This window comes from Osmia bicornis, chromosome 11 (genome assembly GCF_907164935.1).
Source record: "Osmia bicornis bicornis chromosome 11, iOsmBic2.1, whole genome shotgun sequence".
Classification (NCBI taxonomy): domain Eukaryota; kingdom Metazoa; phylum Arthropoda; class Insecta; order Hymenoptera; family Megachilidae; genus Osmia; species Osmia bicornis.
This window is the reverse complement of record NC_060226.1, coordinates 9949331-9968929: the sequence shown is the minus strand read 5'-3', so window position 1 is coordinate 9968929 and position 19599 is coordinate 9949331. Positions and strand designations below refer to the sequence as shown.

The 19599-nt window shown below is 37.4% G+C and overlaps 5 protein-coding genes across 14 annotated transcripts; 1 reads left to right on the top strand and 4 right to left on the bottom strand.

Moving 5' to 3' along the window:
• Positions 1 to 8: 8 nt before the first annotated feature.
• LOC114879219 lies at positions 9 to 3070 on the bottom strand. Of its 2 annotated transcripts, none has more exons than XM_029193948.2 (7): positions 2982 to 3070; positions 2116 to 2446; positions 1419 to 2022; positions 1231 to 1287; positions 1022 to 1149; positions 750 to 946; positions 9 to 677 (listed from the first exon to the last, which is right to left on the bottom strand). In XM_029193948.2, exons 2-7 carry the CDS (start codon positions 2359 to 2361, stop codon positions 593 to 595), a joined length of 1317 nt encoding a protein of 438 aa, XP_029049781.1. In that variant the 5' UTR covers positions 2362 to 2446; positions 2982 to 3070; the 3' UTR covers positions 9 to 592. The 2 variants fall into 2 exon arrangements, with proteins under 2 accessions (XP_029049781.1, XP_029049782.1); XM_029193949.2 differs by having other exon boundaries at positions 1473 to 2022.
• Positions 3071 to 3720: 650 nt separating this feature from the next.
• On the top strand, positions 3721 to 9259 carry LOC114879218 (protein eiger). Of its 7 annotated transcripts, none has more exons than XM_046287852.1 (8): positions 3727 to 3835; positions 3912 to 4017; positions 4086 to 4391; positions 4517 to 4892; positions 5423 to 7042; positions 7257 to 7846; positions 8091 to 8523; positions 8649 to 9259. In XM_046287852.1, exons 5-8 carry the CDS (start codon positions 6677 to 6679, stop codon positions 8829 to 8831), a joined length of 1572 nt encoding a protein of 523 aa, XP_046143808.1. In that variant the 5' UTR covers positions 3727 to 3835; positions 3912 to 4017; positions 4086 to 4391; positions 4517 to 4892; positions 5423 to 6676; the 3' UTR covers positions 8832 to 9259. The 7 variants fall into 7 exon arrangements, with proteins under 7 accessions (XP_029049780.2, XP_046143808.1, XP_046143807.1 ...); XM_046287851.1 differs by having other exon boundaries at positions 3912 to 4025; XM_046287850.1 differs by having other exon boundaries at positions 3912 to 4391; positions 4517 to 4572; positions 4645 to 4892.
• On the bottom strand, positions 7853 to 13802 carry LOC114879239 (armadillo repeat-containing protein 3). Of its 2 annotated transcripts, XM_046287857.1 has the most exons (6): positions 13709 to 13802; positions 12247 to 12444; positions 11739 to 11942; positions 11493 to 11655; positions 11306 to 11424; positions 7853 to 7945 (listed from the first exon to the last, which is right to left on the bottom strand). In XM_046287857.1, exons 2-6 carry the CDS (start codon positions 12415 to 12417, stop codon positions 7925 to 7927), a joined length of 678 nt encoding a protein of 225 aa, XP_046143813.1. In that variant the 5' UTR covers positions 12418 to 12444; positions 13709 to 13802; the 3' UTR covers positions 7853 to 7924. The 2 variants fall into 2 exon arrangements, with proteins under 2 accessions (XP_046143813.1, XP_046143812.1); XM_046287856.1 differs by lacking the exon at positions 13709 to 13802 and having other exon boundaries at positions 12247 to 12953.
• On the bottom strand, positions 9071 to 10694 carry LOC123988319. Of its 2 annotated transcripts, XM_046287854.1 has the most exons (5): positions 10515 to 10694; positions 10294 to 10424; positions 10062 to 10233; positions 9640 to 9970; positions 9071 to 9562 (listed from the first exon to the last, which is right to left on the bottom strand). In XM_046287854.1, the coding sequence occupies exons 1-5, from the start codon at positions 10676 to 10678 to the stop codon at positions 9257 to 9259; spliced, it is 1104 nt and encodes a 367-aa protein (XP_046143810.1). In that variant the 5' UTR covers positions 10679 to 10694; the 3' UTR covers positions 9071 to 9256. The 2 variants fall into 2 exon arrangements, with proteins under 2 accessions (XP_046143810.1, XP_046143809.1); XM_046287853.1 differs by having other exon boundaries at positions 10062 to 10424.
• Positions 13127 to 17744, bottom strand: LOC114879216 (cholinesterase). Its single transcript, XM_029193941.2, is given in 12 exon segments — positions 13127 to 14183; positions 14560 to 14639; positions 14641 to 14676; positions 14767 to 14962; positions 15044 to 15077; positions 15080 to 15113; positions 15115 to 15149; positions 15224 to 15410; positions 15510 to 15700; positions 15790 to 16948; positions 17014 to 17533; positions 17654 to 17744. Coding segments are annotated over 11 exon segments (2628 nt in total). The 5' UTR covers positions 17314 to 17533; positions 17654 to 17744; the 3' UTR covers positions 13127 to 13807.
• Between the last annotated feature and the right edge of the window lie 1855 nt (positions 17745 to 19599).

Genomic DNA, 19599 nt, shown 5'->3' with positions numbered 1-19599 from the left:
TAGATATATAATATTTTTGTAGTTGTTCTTTAATTATTTATTTATTTATTTATTTATTTATTTATTTATACGTATGTATATATTGTTTGAGTAAAAACATACTTCTGCAATCGTTTTAAGTAATTTTTGTGATATTTTAACAATAAACAGAAATTATTACTTTTATTTAGATAATTATTATTTAAAAAATTGTATTAATCTTAAAAGTAACATCACATCTTCCGTTCTGTTCTTAAACTAAAACGTATGTACAGAAGTATAACGTAAGTGTACTTTTTGATATTTTTTTTTCCTTTTTTTCTTTGTAACAATTTATCAAACTAATTTACTTAGATACTAACACTATTTTGTACAGTATTCGTTCATCATGCACTTTTAATTCGACTGTACACACAACTTGCATCATAAAAAGAAAGAAAGAAAGAAAAAGAAAGAAAGAATTGAATGAAATTATGACTCTGATAAAAATGTACGTTTTAATTGCTATCTGACTAATATTAAGTAATCACCTTCTCACAGCTATAGGACAGGATCACATTTGAGAAATGATTTTTTCTCGTACATGGCACAGCTATATTTGTATTGCATTGCTCTACCGTGAACGTCTTTTATGATTAGTGTTGTTTGATAAAAGTACCAGTTGGATATAACTGTGTCCTTCTCTCATATTAATTAATCTAAAAACGTTCATCTGTTTTATAGAGAAAAAAAATAGGTGAATGAATTTTAAAGCGAAAGCAACGTTTTACCTATTCTTTTCTTGTTGTTGTATGTGAACCCTATCACCCCTCTGTAAGGGAGTTATCACGCTTGTATAACAGGAAACTTCTGTAGCTGATGTAGAAGAAGCTGTAGAACATTTGACAAGTTTCCGGGTGGTCGATTTACCTTCGGAACTTAACAGTATCCAATAGGAATAATTTGTTGGTTCTCCAAAATAAAATATCTGTAAAATATATATATATATATGTTCTACTGTGAATTGAAATAAATCTAAACTGTGACAAACATATTTTCTTACCTGCGCAGAAATCATGTACAGACCAGTCACTGTAACTTCGATAGATTTTTTATCTTCTACCAAGTGAAATTTATTTAAACTATATTGGGTGTTATTTTTAGTACTCTTAACCCAGGGACCAATGTAAACTATAATAAGTAAATAAGAAGAGAGGGAGATAAAATTATCGTTAGAGATATTTTTCTACATATCCGGTTGTCAATACATACCGGTATCGGTAACGTGCTGTTCAGGTATTGCTCCAATAAACGTTGCCACTAAAGGGCCTAAATGACATAAAAGACAAGTTTTGATATTATTAGATTAGTTATTATTAGCTCAAGTACGATTATAACGAATGCGATATTTGTACGAATTGCTTTTGGGATACACATGCTAACTAAATAATACTAGATACCCAATCGCCTGCGACTGCGTTTGGGCCTCCTTTTGTTCTTTCCCCGTTTTTTACCTCTTCCCTCGTCTCTTCGCCATCTCCCAGCACGGGGTTCTCTCCATATATCTAAGTCATCGTCAACGTCATCGTCAACATAATCGTCGTTGCCTTGAAATTTCTTCTTCTTATTACTCGTTGTAGACTGCGTTTCTTTCTCCGTTAAATTCTCTTTCTCAAACGTTAATATTGCTCTTTCGATTCTTAAATTGGTATCATCTCGAATTTCTTCAACGTTCTCGTCATCTTCTAATTTCTTAGAGATTGTGGGATCGCTCAGAGTATTAGTTAGGTATTTTTCTTTGAAACGATTGTTAGAATCGAAATAAGAAACAACAGAATCATAGGTGTAAGAGGTACCATTGGATCTATTCCGACGAATATCGTTGAAAAATTCGGTAGCTTTTGACGTTGATATTCGTTCGAGTAACTGTTTTATATCGTGCATGTTTTTATTTTTGTTTTCAATAAACTTTTCGGATCTTTGAATCCAGGCTCGATTTAAGCTTCGGTTTAGTCTGTCGTACTTTGACATTAATAAAAGTAGATTGACGTTCATACATTGCATCTAATTATACATATAAGAAATAAAGAATTTTGATATTGCAGGTTTAATCTGAAAATGTACATATGTATGTAGTTGAGATAAAAAGTCAGTTACCTGGACTTGTAAGCCGCGTACTTCTTTCCTAAGATGCGACAATATAACTGCGAAAATAATAGCCAAGAGGAATAAAACAATAGCGCGCGATCGCTGAAACATTTTCGATTTTTTCGTCATTTTCGACATTTTCGACATTTTCGACACGGTTACTTTCATATCAAGATTCCATTCGATTAAATTTCTATCCTTGCCGGGATTATCGATGTCATTTTGAACTTGTTCCATTTTGATTTTAGTAACCATCGTTTGTGCGATTGCGCGTACAATCGATCAGAAGAACGCCTGATATCGACTAGTTTGAAAATGGTATCAAATCGATAAGTACCCCCTGAAACAGGAAAAACACAGAACATTTGCATAAAATTGATACCTGTTTCACTACATTGTTTCTGAAATTTTTCAGACCTGATACATAAATCGCGACGAGACTGTGTTATCGATTATAAAAGACCAACAACACTTATCGATAATCACTAAAACAGAGTTGATGCACAGAATAATATGTACATACATACATACATAAGTACTTGCAATATACTTTTCGTTAGTTTGATCAGGCGTGCCACGTGGTTGATCGTATGAAAATTAAACAAAGAGAGACCAAACGGTAAGAAGTGTTATTTTATTTTCGAAACAAGGAAGGTGTGCACCTATTAATTCGTCATACGGATCACGTAGTTACTCACACGTATATGTATACATAGATGTATCAACAGCGAACGCGAAGAAAAGAAATTACCGTGACACATGGTATACATATGTACATATATCTTTGTTCTTACATTGTAGATCGTAGAACGAAGAAAAATTGCTGGAGAAAAAATGACGAGGGAATAGTTGAAACGAAAAAGAGGCTTGCTTACCTGATCGTGAGAGACATTTCTGGTGGAGGCCGACTACGAGAGTAACAGGTGATAAAAATCGATCGGCGCGGCGGATCGATCTTGAATTAATTCGTTGAACCTCCTTGTCAAGAATCACCCTGTATAGAACAGTTGGCCGTATATCACGCTTTCTGGTAGCATCTTTTCTTTATCTAAATCTAAGCAGACCAGCGTCGTCGTCTCCGAGCGTCTCCGAGCGTCTCGACGACTTTACTCGATCCAATGAATCCAACTCAACCACGCTCGACCGGTTTGGCGGCTGTTAGCTTGCACGCTGCCAACATTCGATCAGCAAGGAACTATGGTGACCGCCTTTCTTTCTTTTTTTCTTTCTTTCTTTCTTTCTTTCTTTCTTTCTTTCTTTCTTCCGCTATCGCTATCTAAGAATTACATTTTATTACGTATCGGATTAAGCTTGAAGCTTCGAAGATGAATGGTTTTCAATGTTTCAGGTAGTAAGTATGTACATACATCTGATAGAGTATCGATAGAAAAATGGGAATCTTTGCAGGATGTGGCTATATCTTTCTCCATCGATAAATCACGTTATCTATACATATACAACATTGGATACAATTGAATTTTCTCACGATAAGATAAAGATTAATATCGCATTTTATCGAGTAAGAATAAGAGTAAGGGATTTTGTAAAAAGATTTGCAGATCGCGAAATCGCGAACGTCCCGAAGTAGGAAATCTGCTTCGAATTCCAAACTTGTTTTCAAGGTCGACTGAGGTCGACGCAGATCCTGATTTTAGGTATCTATGTATAAACAGAGACTACAGATGCAGAAAGGTCATGATTTTGGGGTCTCAGACATCCCCCTAATGAGGTATGATCATTTTTTCCCTCTTTTACAAGAACGTAATGGTACCGGTATCGCAACTAATATTAAATGATTTTTTCAGAATGCAGAATAAGCAATTTTTCGATTTTTTCATTCCTGATTATGTATTGCATTCCAGTTTCAAGAATGCTACGTTTGCTCTTCTCATAAAGGACATCCTTCAAAAAGTTAAACGGTTAATTTCCGTTGTCGACGTTTTTCTTTTTAACGGCATGCTAAATGATTGCAATTACAGGTTGTAACCGAGTAGAATTTCTAGGATTCAGGGAAATAGAGAAAGAAACGTTATGTAACATGGTCAGAGGTAAGATTGTAAAGTTAGGAATTAGCCGAAATAAAAGAGGATGCATTGGAAGTTGACTTGTTACGATGCTCTGCGTCGCTGTGTAGCTCACGATGTAGCTACAGTCTCGAAATTTCTTCTTCCCTTTTTTACGTTGCATACATTTTCCTACTATATTTAGCTGGGAATTGATGCAGCGGCGTCGATCGATGTCGAGGAAATTATTTACTGGCCAAGCATCCCATTAGTATCATCCCGGTGAGTAAGATTTTTCCAAGTGCAGCCAGTTATATAGAATGGTACATAATTCTGCCTATGTAATATTCTAAGTATCCGTTTATAATTAAATATTGAAATTTTTTATTCTTTTCTATTATCTGTAGGTGTGCAAAAGTCAGATGAGACAAGTTTTAAAAATTAGAAGAAAGTCGTGGAAACGGTAAGTAGGCAGAGCACGAAACCAGAAGAAAGGCTGAATGAAATAATTGGCAGCTCCGGTTCGGCTCGTCAGTCGTAAATTGATCCAGATCTGAAATTTCTGCTCGTCCTACACTCGGCACTCGGCACTCGGCACTCGGGGCCGGCACACGGGCATACACGGGCATACACGGGCATACACGACCATACACGACAGCCTCGATCAGCCTCGATTAATCGGCCCCCCTCCCGGTCACCGTGGCTAGCGGTGACTAATTATTATCACAATTGCGGAATTTCTAGCGGAGCCTTGGCCAATGGAAAATCAGACATATGTACCAGGTTACTAAAATCAATGTTATTTACTCGCATAAATCGTGACGAGTGTGTTGGCGTTAAAAGAAAGGGTTAACGATCTTAGAATAACATGCAAATTAGCCAAACGAGATTCTTATTGCGCAAATTTCTAACGATCGATGACACTTATTGTAACGCGAGATGATAACGCGTTCTAGATTCCTTCTTATGCTATATAGACTATAGAGACTACTATCTCTTGATAGTTTAGAAATTATTACTTTATTAAGTAACAACAAGATTAAGTATTTCTTAATCTCGATCAGTGGATCAATGTATCCAGTATGCATCTGTATATCGCTATACATCGCTATACATCGCTATACATCGCTATATTAGTGTTACATTAATTTATTAAATTACCACTTACCAATTAAGATTGAAAGTTGAATAGAAAAATAAAAATAAAAAATTTCTAATTTCTCGTCCGACGAGTACGTTGTTAAATCGCAAAACGAGAATGTACGAACGCCCACCGTCGAGCATTAGTTCTCACGAAAGTACAAATGTTCCAGGAAAGGATCCATCGGCGTGGAATTTAATCATTATCGTCATCATCGTTGATGTCAACGGGCGTTGCGCTGTAAACAGTCAGGAAGCTCCGATTTCGGATTCTTTCGGTGGACGAGAACGAATTTGATACACGACTGCTGCTCCTGGAACAGGTCCTGGTCATCATCTTCTGCGAAACAATGCGGTGAGAACGTAGCGTTGGAATTTCTGCTGGCAACTGTTGACGAAGAAAATTATCTCGAGCAGCAAGCAATTCTTTATTGACGAAGAAAAATAACACAAGTGCTGTATATCGCGCGGTTCAATTGCTTCTCACAGCGAAAGCCAAAGTCTTAATATTACTTTCTTCCTATCTTCTACTAATTTATAAACAAGCGTTACAGTTTAAGTTAAACCGAAGATATTAAATGCAGCACAGAAGAATATATTCTCACTACAATTTTCATCTTTTTCAACATTTGCGTATATCCTATCATGTGGAAGCTGCAGTTCCCAATCACTGATCTACGCCACTGACTGAGATCCAGAAGCGAGCGCACTGCAACGATGAATGCGTTCCACTCCTTCTAGTCAGTATGTTCGTGGCTACCAAACACGTTGGTCGCTTCTTCCTTCTTTCTGCGCTTCGGTTCCAAGAATACCACTAAGACGCTTCTCTTTTCTCTTCGATGCAATTCGTATTCGATTTCAATTGATTTTTCTGTTTCGGTAAAAGTCAATGAATAGAAAAGAGGAATTTATGAGAAGCGTACAGTTAATAGATCCGTAAAATTTAAAGAATAGAATAGAATCGAATCGAAGAAAAAAAAAAAAGAGGAGAAAAGGTCGATGGTGGAAAGAAAGATTCGAATCTGTCGGTGCGGTCCTACCCTGAAGGGGAAAAAAGTTATCAAACAGGTTTTAAAGAGGACCAACATTGGGATACGAGACATTTAACGCGCGGATCATTGTGAATCTTGTATTAGAGTAACAATTGATTATCATTTTCGAAAGAAGAAGAAGAAGAAGAAGAAGAAGAAGAAGAAGAAGAAGAAGAAGAAGAAGAAGAAGGTGTGAAAAAGGAATAAATTAAATTGAAGAGTTTGCTGGTATACACAGTGTATTTATCTTGAGGCGAAAAAAGACGTGGATCTGTCTTTCCAATGTCAAGCTGACCTCTTTCACCGATTATATTATACATTTTGAAGAGATAAGATGCGAGCAACACGTGATTGACACATGTATTTATTTCTTAATGAAAAATTTCCTCGAAGAAAATGACTTCCATGCTGCCTGAAGAAGGTATAAAGATTACGAGGATGAAGGAAAAGTTGATGAACGATGTCCATGGAAAAGAGGAGAGCCGCTCGTTTCTTAGCTTTTCCAGAGAGAATTTGAGTATTTCCCAATCGGAATTGGAGAAAGGTTTCAACAAGTATCGTTTTCGACCTACCAGGCACACGATATTGAGTATCGCGGCTCTATCGATCGCTCTTCTTTGTTTGGCTCTTGAAAGCTGGAAATTTCATTGGACCATGGTGAACGCACGGGAGATAGAGGAGCTCAAGAGAAGCGTCGAAAACTTGAAGCATCGTTTTCTCGAAAAGGATCTCTTGGACGAGGTGAAAGTTTTCGAAGAACAGGTCAGAGCTTATTTTTTTTTTTTTTTTTTAATCCGTGAGAAACAAAATTCCAATTTCCATACTACTGTGGTACAGTATAAATACGGGCCGTATTTATGGAAAATTCTGTTTTGCAAGAATTTTGCTAGCCAACTAAGAATCGATTAGTGAAACATTAGCAATCCTCTTTTTTTCTTTCCTTCCATTCTAATTATTTTCTCCGTTATAATTGTAGTTGTACGCCGAGGAATCCGACGACGACGGCGACGGCGACGACGACGATGACGACAACGACAACGACAACGACGGCGATGATAACGATCCAGGAGATCTGGACATCGACAACGCCGACTACGATTCAAATTATGACGATGTCAACTTGTCGTCTCACGATTATTCTTTAGATTATCACACGGGTCCGACGTATGGTGCGAGGCCTTCCGATTTTCCAGATTCCTTGTCCACGATCGCACCAGTACCTTCGCCTCCGGAAGCCGCTTCTAACAAAGCGATGATCAAATGGCTAACAGCCATGAGGAAGTATGAAATGAAGCATTCTCGGGAAGGTCATAGTCACGATCGAACCAAGAAGCTTCTAAAAGAGAAATCAGATGATAGAAAGAACAATACGAAAGAAAAACGTGATGTATTAGACAGAGGAAACGCGAAGAATTTCCTTATCGATTGGAAAATGAATTTGAAGCGTAAAAGATCGATCGAAGAAGGAAGTGCTTCTGAGAAATCAGTGATTATTAATCATAATCGTACCTTTCTTCCTAAAGATTTTAGTCATTTGTCCGTGACCAACTCATCTTCGGCTGTCGAGTAAGTTGACAATCTTCTTTAACGTTTTCTTATTATAATCGTAAGTCATCTACATACATATATCCTTATTTTGTTGATTTAAAAGATTGTTGTTGCTGTCTGCAACAAGAGATCGCATAAAAGTACGCGAAAGTTAATAGAAATGAATAAATTGATATTGGTTTAAAAAAAGTAAAAAAGTAAAAAAGTAAAAAATTAAAAAAGGGGAATATACTAGTAGCGTTACGCTTGATTCCTTGTACAGGTTCAAGATATTATCGGTAAGACCTGTTCGTCCGAAGAAATATTACTCGAGCGTTAAAAGCGTATCGGACAATCGGAAAAGATCTTTGCGAAAGCTTCGGAAGAATTTAGGAAGGTCACGAAAGAATGTAGACGCGCCACAACAGATTTTCGCCGTTCATTACGGCGGTGATAAGAATGCTGTCACGATTAACGACGAGCATACCGGGAATGGAAGGATCCGTCACGCAGACCAGGCGTTCACCTCCTGGAAAGCCAACGATTGGGTAAACGATCTCGGTATGAACAATCATTTCAATTTGTCAAAGAACGGTAGCGTTGTCGTCTACAAGTCTGGCTTGTATTTGGCGTACGCGCAAATAGTTTACACGGATCGACACGACGAAGTTGGTTTTCATCTGCTAGTGAATAATGAGCCAATCTTGCAGTGTCTGGTACGTATAATACGTAATATACAACATTCTTTATACACGTTTAAATAAAACACGAAACGCCAATTTAATGAACACGATGAGAAAGACCATGATAAGTACTTATTACTTATCACTCGTATTTTCAGATTGACAATTCGGGCACCTCACACATACACAGTCAGTCTTGTTTCTCGGCCCAAGTAACGAGGCTCAACAAAGACGACGTTGTGCAATTAAAAGAGATCAGTTCCCCGAAGTTTGTCCTTTTCAACAAGGAAAATAGTTTCTTTGGATTAGTGAAACTCGGAGAATTTCACAATTCAAAATGAACGCCATTATAATTAAAAAGTAATACGATACATAATATGCAACAGCGACGCTTTAACGCATTCGATTACAATTTATCTCGTCGCGTTTATTAGAAACCATATGTATATACAAGCAATTGGATTTTCGATGAAATTTTACCAACAACAATTGGACCGGAATGCGTTAAAGCGTTCAACGTTCGTTCTCAACGGAAACGAAAACGAAAACGAAAACGAAAACGAAAACGGATACACTGAAATTGTAAATAATTGTTTGCGTTTTATTATTAAGGCATTTAGATGTAAGTTACGATTTACGATTTTCTACAGAGTCCAAAGAAAGTAAAAGTCACATAGCTAGATACGGATTTTCCAACTACCGATATATCGGTATATACATATACATATAAGATATATCTAAGAAATAAAGCTATTAAACAGTCGTCTCATTGATCGTAGCACACTGTATCGCACACTAATTGTTTCTCACGGTATAATTTTGCTTTACGACTGTCTATTGGAATCAGATCTCCAGGTTTATTCATCAGGTCGACGATGAAATTCGGTTTCAACAGTTTCTTTGGGTAAATCGTGAACCACTGTTCCATGGAAATTGAATCGATGCTCTCTGAAACTTTCTGTTCGTTTATCAATTGCAGTACAGAGTCTTGCAAGGTGATCATTTCTGAACAGGATGTACCCTTTTCTAGATTACTTTTATACGAATCTTCTTCGATCGTGCTTCTCGTCTTCTAAAGAAATTATTTACCAGCCAGTAATATCATCGCTTTCCTTCGTTAGAAATAATTAGTAAGATTTCGAGTTGTACCTCAGCTGGTACTGCTACCGCTAGTGCTACCTCGATCCAAGCTCCGCCATACTCTCCTCGCACCAATGCAGCTGGCAAATGTATCCTATCAGCCATTACTTTGAAAAGCAACGCTCTTTCCAAGAAAGAACCAACGCGTAACATTCCTAACGGTATCACGCTTCTTTCAATAGTATTCATGATTTCCCTCAAATGAATCTCCAATTGATGATCTATACACCTGATTAATGGATCCGGTCCTGACAGTTGTTGAGCCACGAATTTCGCCAACATCTTGACGCGAGAAGCAACGTAGCTAATATTTACCAATCCTTCTTCACTTTTCAATGCTCTAAATCAAATAGATTTAATCAAGTTCATACGAACGATCAAGAATATATGTTTCATGTTTTACGTATGACAAGTTAAAAATTCATTCTTACACATCTTTTGACTCTGCAGCGATAAGCTTGCACTTGAACAACTCTAAATAATCATTAAGACAAGGATCGCATTGAAGATGAGCAAATTTCGTATCCATCCTCAGATTCCCGATTTCATTCGATAAGAAGATTTCTTGCCGACTAACATTCCGCAGACTACTCTCGCTGCTATCTGAACAGAAATTTATTCTGCCACAATCGGATAAAACGGATGAGGAAAAAGATATTTCACCTTGTACACTTGATAGATTTTCTTCTAGTTTTTCTTCGATAATCGATTTACGAGGCCGGGTACAATTCACCACGTAAATGGGTTCCAAGGGGCAAAACTTGAAATGAAAAATCTCATCTAATGTTGGAAATCTAAGAAAATGAAAATCATATCGAACTTGATTCCATATTTTCTCTTTATATTATTCTGAATATAAAGGACTCGTAAAGGATTAACGGTACTTGCAAACGTTCCTCCGAAGAACGTAAAATCCATCTCGAGTGACATCGTGTAAGGAAAGTCGTCCAGTGAAAGCAAACTTGATTGGCAGATGTGAATTGAACAAAGCCTCGATGCACGTGTCCCACGAAGGAACTAGTCTCGCGATCAATCGATTGCTCAGCATACTGAAAAATATCTCTTACTCTTCCAAGTCATCATTCGACGACAACTTTCGTACGCTTACTAATTTAAATATCTGGCCGAGACGAAAGCGTCTGCCAAAACTAGATCCGCGCATAGTAATTGAACCAGTTGAGCGGCCGAGTTCCTTATTGCAGTTGACTTAACATCGGACAAGATATTATATAAGCGGTTTGGTCCGTTAACCTTCAGAAACGCGACTCTTCCAGCATTGTCCATGCAGAAAACGGAGAGAGCGTTGCAGCAGGCGATCTTGAACTCGTTCATCGATGTACAGGTCAACTAGATGAATTATTTGCTCGCTTAAAAGAGTACTACTACTAGTACTGTCAATATAAAAGAAAATTTACTTCAAAAGATGCACACATGGCATCGATCGTGTCTGCATTAATGATATAAGATCGTAAAATTTCATTTCTTGCAATTGTTGTCAAGCATTCGACGATTCCTACTAGAATCTCAACAGGAATCTTCCCTATCGGTTGTCTGATCAGCCGTAAAAAGTAATTCTAAGGATAGTCCAAACACAAGTTAAAAGTCTTTCTTTAATTTTCAATTGGTTCAGTTGGTTCAGTTGGTTCAGTTATTCCAGTAAATTTTAACAAATTACCTGTCCTTGAGCGTTCAAGAAATTTTCACAATTCTTAATATCGCATTTCAACAATTGATTCAAGGCAAACAGAGCCGCGTGCCTTGGACTCCACTTGAAATTCTCATTCTTCATTATATCTGAAAAGTAATTATACATATACGACTTTTTATATCTGCTTCTGTGTTTATTCGAAGAAAATATTCACCTAGAATGTTCTTCGTACAACCGCTCTCAGTTAGATCCTTGGCTGCTTTATCGTACAAACTCATCGTTCCAATACTATGGCAACTGATTTCATATATATCAGGTTGCACATTGCCTACTAATGTACGCAATAAATAGTCGACGATCCCGTATGTGTAGAGGGCCTATCGAATAAAGAAACGACTATAATAGCTAATTTTAATTTAACTGATAACTGATACGATAGTTTAGAAATAATAGACGTTACTTGTCTACCCCTCGGTGTATGCGACAGACAAACGGCTACATCAAGAGCTTCCACGAACAGCTTCGAGTGAGAGGTATCCTCCAGGTAGCCCAACATCTGTTTAATACCCCCAATGTCGTCGAATGTTTCAGCGGTTACAGGATTGTCAGCGGCTAACCGAAGAATCCGAAATGCTTCCGAGTGAACATCCTCCCATTCGACATTCTGGATGAACAAAAATTTACTATTAAGTGTTACGAGAAGACACGAGTTGTGCTCTTACGTCTAAAAACTTTAGTAAAGCCTGGAGACCGTTTGAGCGTCGAAAGAGATCTTGCAAATACTCGTCTTGATTTCTGCTCACTAAATTAGCTACTACGTTAAGGGCTAGCTTTTGAATTTCAGGATACACCGAATTGTACAGCTGGTACACTGCTGACAAGTTCAAGTTCTAAAAAGTCAATTTAATAAATTCTAAATAATTCATTTCATTCCATTCCATTCCATTCCATTCGAAATAATAACAAACCTTTGTGTTAATAATTGCTGTCGCTCCTGTAGGATCTTCTAACAGATTGTATATTATTTCTATATTGTTCTTCTTTACATCTGGATCTGGTGACTGAATTCTCTCAAATAAAAAATCCATGTTTCGACACTGTTTCAATATTTTTGCTGCTCCAAACATATCCTTTGACATTTCTGCTAATATTAAGGAGGAAAATTCCTGCATGAACAAATCATTGTCATTGATAAGGACCTTTGCAAAATGTGGAATGTAATAATCAGAATCCAGGAGGAAATGAAGGACATTGGGAATAGTAACCATTTCAGCTAGCAATTTTGTAGCAAACCTGTTGATATTGATAAGTATTGGATAAAGATTGAAAATATACTGTATATTGGGTACTCTCTCTTTCTCTGTGTACCTTCTAGTAAACAGATCTTCGTGAGTGATCAATGGAATCACGCTGTCCACAATGTCGAGATCAAACAGAACTTCCAAGTTTCCTTTAACTTTGCTACCATATTTCGCCAATGCTGCGGCTGCAGCTAACAGTACAGGCTTTTCTTGACATTTCAAAAGTAATATCGCTGTTCCTGGATACTTAATTTCTAGCCGAACAGGATCAAACTTGTCTTTAGTTTGCTCTCGGCGATCCACTCTTTCTTTACGCTTGCCCACATCTTTCTACGTATTTTCATACGATTTTCATACGATTTTCATAGATTAGAAAATTTTCAATAATCCATATTAAAATAAAAGTAAGAAACTCTTACTTCGATACGCGTTGGCCCCATCTTTTAATTAATAAGTAAAAAACAATTTGGTTCATTGTATTAATTTACACAGCTCCAAAATGTTCATACAATGAATATGGTTGCAATTTCATTTTCAACACGTTCAATTTGCTTATATGGCATACTTTAATTGTAAAATCTTATTTTAACACTGTTCTTTGATACTCTAATACATATCCTGTTTAATATTCTATATCTATTTAATACTAAATGCAAAATTCCTCTTTTAGTATATGTATATACGTACATCTATGAAATCTACGGAAATAGTGATAGCGGTAATAATGAGATCGGTTCGACTATAACTACGCGTGTCTTCTAACGATATTATAATAATAATAATAATAATAATAATAATACATATAAACACTTATTTTTATGATAAAAACATATAAAAAACGATTTGCTTTAAGCATATATTGTCATTCTCATTGTCATATAATATATTACTATTGGTGGTAATATGGTAATCAATGTGATAAATTTCACACATACCTATATGTAAAATAACATAAAAAAAAAGAATATCAAAGAAGTAATGATATGTACAGTACTGCATAAAAAAAAATGCACAAGTTTCTACATTCATACAACGTGGACGGATGTAAAAGCTTTAGCCAAACCTTGGAACATTATTATTATTTAGAATTCAGTCATTTATAAATATGTATTTTCAGTTTCGTACGTACCACGAGTAGCTTCAAGAGCTTCTTCGTCGTCGTCTTCTTCTTCTTCTGCTTCTTCTTCTTCTTCTTCTTCTTCTTCTTCGACGAAATAAATAAGTAATGTCACACAGCTGTTTGTGGAACACCTTGAACTAAATGCGTCTTGCTTTTGCTTTTAGGCAGTGACGATTGGCTCATAGCTTTGCTTAATTTAGGTTGTCCATTCGGTGAACTGGTAACAAATCCTTCTGAACGCATGTCTTTCAGCGAGATGTTAGAATTGCTTCTAAGAGACGGAGTAGAACTGAACTTTCGATTGTGCGACAATCGTTCTTGAAGTTTAGCTTCGTTTTGTCGTGGTATCCTGGACTTGATCGGTGGCGTGTCACGGTATTCGTAAACGTTTTCCTTCGAGGTACGAGTTATATTCTCGATTCCCTCCGACGGTTCGTCGTCTCGTACCATCAAGATGTCTCCGCTATAGTAGTGATCAGACTGTCTGGAAATATTGAAACATATTTGATGAAATAAATTCCGAGATATTCCGACAATAGAACGTGTCAATTAATTGTAATTAAGTATAATTTTTTTATAATAACTGAAAAAAATAAAAAAACCATTAGTGCAAAAACTATGCAATGAAAGCTACGATGCAATGAATAATGCGAGAATTACCTGTATAGATTCTGGCAGCCATTGTTTTGCTGCATAAATTATAAGCATAGGGGTAGAGTTAATGAAAAATATAGGATAATCTATCCCGAAACCTTGAAAATAATTAATGAAACCAGAACCAGAACCAGAACCACAACCACAACCGCATGCACTACCGGCTTAAAAAGGTGTACGGGTTTGGTTCTGTTTACCTTTCTTACCTTTTGGCATTGCGCCAAAGCATGCAGCATACTACAGAAAGAACAATCAGCAGTAGACAGGTTGCAGAGACTGACCAAAAATGCAATTTGAAGAGGTTGCTTTGGTTCCCACCAGTACTGTGATAGGCACAAAGATAAATAAATAAATAAGTAAATCCAATATTTATCTACAACAGATATACATGATCCCGTAGGGATTGTTCTCACTTCTGTAACTGGAGGATACGTAGGCACCAAACGACCAACAACAGTTGGCAAATAAGCGGACCAAAAGGCACTTTCGGTTTGTCGGTAGTTGAATAAAATTGAACTATTGTAAGTGGTGTTAATATTCAAGTACCGCAATTGTCCTGATCTAGCAACTTCAAAGTGTAAACCGAGAATTTGTGAGGGTGTAGGATTTCTAAAAAACAAATATGTATTATCATTTTTATAATCTAAAGAAAGATAATAGTAATGGGACTGTATACTTGTTTAAACATACCCGTACGTTGCAAAATTTGCATACGCCTGCATAAGAAATGACTCATGTTCCTATCATTGTCCGTCCACAATGTCGCGTTTTAATTTCCACTGCTCAGGGAAGAATTCTAAAACAACGATACTTGTTTCGATTGTAATCATTACACAATTACTGAGAAGTTAAATTACTGACTGAGCTTACCAACATCCATAAATGGTGCTCCTGTTAACCAAAGTAGTTCAGTATTGTGAGGCACTCTACGCCAGTGTGGCAATTTTAATGCCTCTGTAGTCGTATTTAATACGTACAAGTAAGTTGGTACATGTTTCTCTACCAGTAATTTTGCAATTTTGTCAAAAGGTGCCACGTAATGAAAATCGGATAATAACTAGAAAAGATACATAAATATGTGAGAAAAATAAATTTGAAAATATATAGAATATACATATACATATGTACGAAACGCATGTATGTACATAAAGCTTACGTTAATGAATTGATCACGAATATAGGTAACATTGTTCGGATCTGGCCAATACGTATACATATATTTGATAGCCTCGTAAACGCCCTGAGGATTAAGAGTGTAATTGTATTGAAGAACGAATTCCCAAATTTTTTTATCAAATAATTCTGGATCTATTACATAACGATTCCTTGCCAATGTAGCATTGTTATCTGAAATGGGGAAAAGAAAAAAGAAACATTTTAGTACGTTCCAATAATAAATAATATTGTAGGAAAGGACGTGTTTGATAAGAACGTACATATCATATATGCTGCCTCTTGAGTAGTAACACCAGCTGTGTATGCCAGATTATGCTTGAATCTATGATTCTTTATACTTTGTTCGGGTGTTTCGGTGAAAAAATGCCAATCCGATGCCCTCCAATCTTCGTACCAATTATCACTAGGTACAGTAAAATTAATGTCGAGTACAGGAGCCCATGGAAACGTGCCAATATGCGGTCTTAATTCAGAGTTACCCAGCTCAAAGAAGGATCTACCATCCTTCAAACACTGCACCAATTTCCAACTACTTTCTATGCTGCAACCTAACATTTCTGCGTACACTCTAGAAGTGTTCTGCGCTCTGTATTTATCGATTATAACTGCCCAATCTGCTAAGAGAGAACCTGACTGAGCGATTACTTTTGACACCATATCTCTGGTTCTAGGTGCAACCATTAACAATCCAGCGCTCGCAGCACCAGCACCAGGACCAAAAAGAGTTATGGCATCGGGATTACCGTTGAAAGCTCTAATATTATCGTACACCCATCTTAGCGCCATAGACTGATCGAGAATCCCATAATTCCCAGGACTGTTTTCATCACCTGTACTCAAAAATCCGAGTGCTCCGAGTCTGTAATTAACAGATACCACTACCACGTTATAGAACGCAGCCAACATATGAGCTGGAAACAAGTTACTGGCTCCATGGGTAAATTCCCCTCCGTGAATGTAAAACATTACCGGATACGGCTGAGCCAAGCCAGATTCGATGGACGGAGTGAAAATATTAACGTACAAACAGTCCTCGTCTACGTCTCTGATTCCCTTAGTGGCGCCTGTGTACGAACTGGGTTGGGGACAAGCCGGTCCCCAATCTACGGCTTGCAACAACTGCCAACCTTTATGAGGTCTGGGAGGTTTAAAGCGACCTTCCCTTGTAGGAGGAGTAGCATAAGGAATGCCCAGAAACACGTTGACCTGTTTTGTAACTCTTTCGACAGGCAAACTCCAAGGCCTGTGTCTTGCTTGCGGATCATCGTACAAATATACTTTGAATCCTTGTACTTGTCCGTAGCTAGTGGTCACGGTCACATCTCTGTCCAAGTTTTTGGAATCGGCTCGTTCTCTTCCTTGAAGATCTTCGCGCCAACCACCCAGTACTCCTGGCAAAGGAAGTCTCGAAGTTGTCTCCTTAAAAATATTTTTTATTGAAAAAAACCCGTAGAAATCCTATCGTGACACGACGCGAATCTTACCTCGTAGTGATAACGATCTCCCGATGGTCTGGTGGGTCCTTTGTAAACAGGATCCAGATAACTCGTACGATAGCCGTACCTTCTATCTTTGTAAATATAAGTGTCGGTTCGATGATTGGGCCCGTTCGATGGTACGTAGACACCATCGCGGCCATAATACCGACTACCCGAGGATATTGGTTCTTGACACCGAACGGTTATCGTAAAAAGCCAGATATAAAAACAGACGCGCTCGATCGACGCGTACAGACTATTGTACGTTGCCATCTTGGCCGCCATGGCCGCGTGCTGCGGATTCATGCGGATTGGTTTGGTATTTCACTGCAGTCTGCAACCACTGCAACCAAGTCAGCCAGGCCCAGGTGTGGTTAGTTCGCATACACACTCGCTGAACTGTTTCAGGAAACTCTCGCGGTGAAGCAGGGAAAAGCGAAAGGCGAAAGGCGGCGGTACGAAAGTAAAATTCCACGTATAGCCATATGAGAACGAGTACGAGATGTAACCTCTGTAATATAACCACCTGAAACACACATTTTAATATGTACTTTTTTTATAATAAGGAAAGGTTAATATATATACATATATATTATATACATATACATATACATATAATGTGGTATGTACATACACGTGTACTTACGAAATCACGATAGGGCACACCCTACAGCGTTCGAAAACAATCTTTTAGATTTCCCTTAGCGTTCCGATGAAAATCACTTTGAATATTATTTCTGGAAAATGAACTTTAAATGATTGTACGTAGTATATATATATATAAATAATTTTGAACGATTCGAAATCTTTTACGTGAGAGTGCATCGACGTGATCGAACATTATAAGAGAAAGTGTATATGTATGTACACATATACATATGTAAGTACTTACTTATGTGTGTATCACTTATGTGTGCTTCATTTCATCACTAACTTACTACACGACACCTTTACCTATGAATTTTTCACTTTCAGCAATTATATATAAATTAAGAATTGAACCTCCTTATAATGATTGATATTAAATTTTAAATGTTACTTTTGTAATGCACGAAGGCTAACGTCCAGAGAATACTGACGAGGATGAATGGCAATGTTGCTGTTGCGTGCACGTATTTACGTGCTGCGATCGCCCACGCACTAATAAATAGGTACTTGTACGTTGAATCATGTGGTCGCGTGAATTGCGTGGATTGCGTGAATGGATGAGTTGTATGTAATATCTATACGTTTATCTTTACCTGAAATTGAAATAGATTAGATCAGGGTTACTCGTTAATCCTCGAACGTATCGTTTTCATTTTTTGCTTCTGAATCTTCATAATTTATCGTTAATAACTATAATACCTACTTAAAATAAAACAGTAATCAAACGGTAATTTAACATCATTTGCTAGTACGTAAGCTGAAATCATTTGTATTTTCTTTTACTTTTAATTATTTTTAGAATATTATTTCCAAGGAATTGTTCGAAATTGTTCCATGCAGTTTGATGAAGTAAAAGTCTTTTTTATCTACCACCCCTTCTCTACTCTCTGCCATTGGCGAGTTGTCTAATTTACAGCAATTGTTGGATTTATTACCGTTCTCCGCTCGACTTTACTTCCACGCATGTACAGTCTCGGTAAAGAATTTGCAGGCGAATTTAATTACACGTCAATTTCCTACTGTTATCCTCGTCCAAATCGACAGTTTGTTCACATTATGGCGTAGACAGCTCTGAAAAGGAAAATCTGAAAGATAACAACAGACGATACGTCCTTGTCCTTGTTTAACGTTCGCGAAATGCTGATTTAAATGGATGCTATTATACCCGTCGTTGTTCGTGTTCTGTCGTGCGTACATCCCTTTTTTGTGGGAACTTTGCCATCAAAATAGTCTTTGAACTCGTGGGAATAAGACACACCATAACAAATGTAATTACTTGATTGGAGAGCTCATTATTGTTCTGTATCCATTGCGTTCCCTGGTCTATTTCTTTCAAAATGTGATTATTATTAATTTTTCTCTACCATCACTTTTCCAAAGGTACAAAAGGATCACATCTTTTGGTTTGGCTTGGAAATACATACATTGGGGAGGTGAGAAAAGACTCATAGAATACTCCCGAGGGTCCTCCTCGGATCCAAGGAAATGTGTATAGGAGTTCTCCTGCAGTTCTGTTGTTAAAGCGAAGAAACAAAGAATGTGTAAAGTACCTGTTGCCAAAGAAAGGTATACTTAATAGTTAATACTTAATAGTTAATATTTAATATTTAATATTTAATACTATACGCATCCTCGCCACGGTGGTCCTTCTTCCTCCAGTGTAGAGTGTAAGAGTGTACATAGAAGCAGAAATGCAGAGATGCAGAGATGCACAGATGCACCGAAACGGAACAGTGGTAGAATGGTGGGGGCGTTGCGCTGGTGGACTGGCGGACTGGCGGACTGGCGGACTGGCGAAGGCGCTCGCACAGTCTGGGGCCCACTTGTTTCGTCGGAGGATCGGCTTGTCACTCGAGAACGCGTTGCCATTCCGGCAACATCGTTGTCCAGTAGTACCTCCTCCTTTTTCGTCGAACCTTGTGTCTCTCGTGGATACTACTTGTC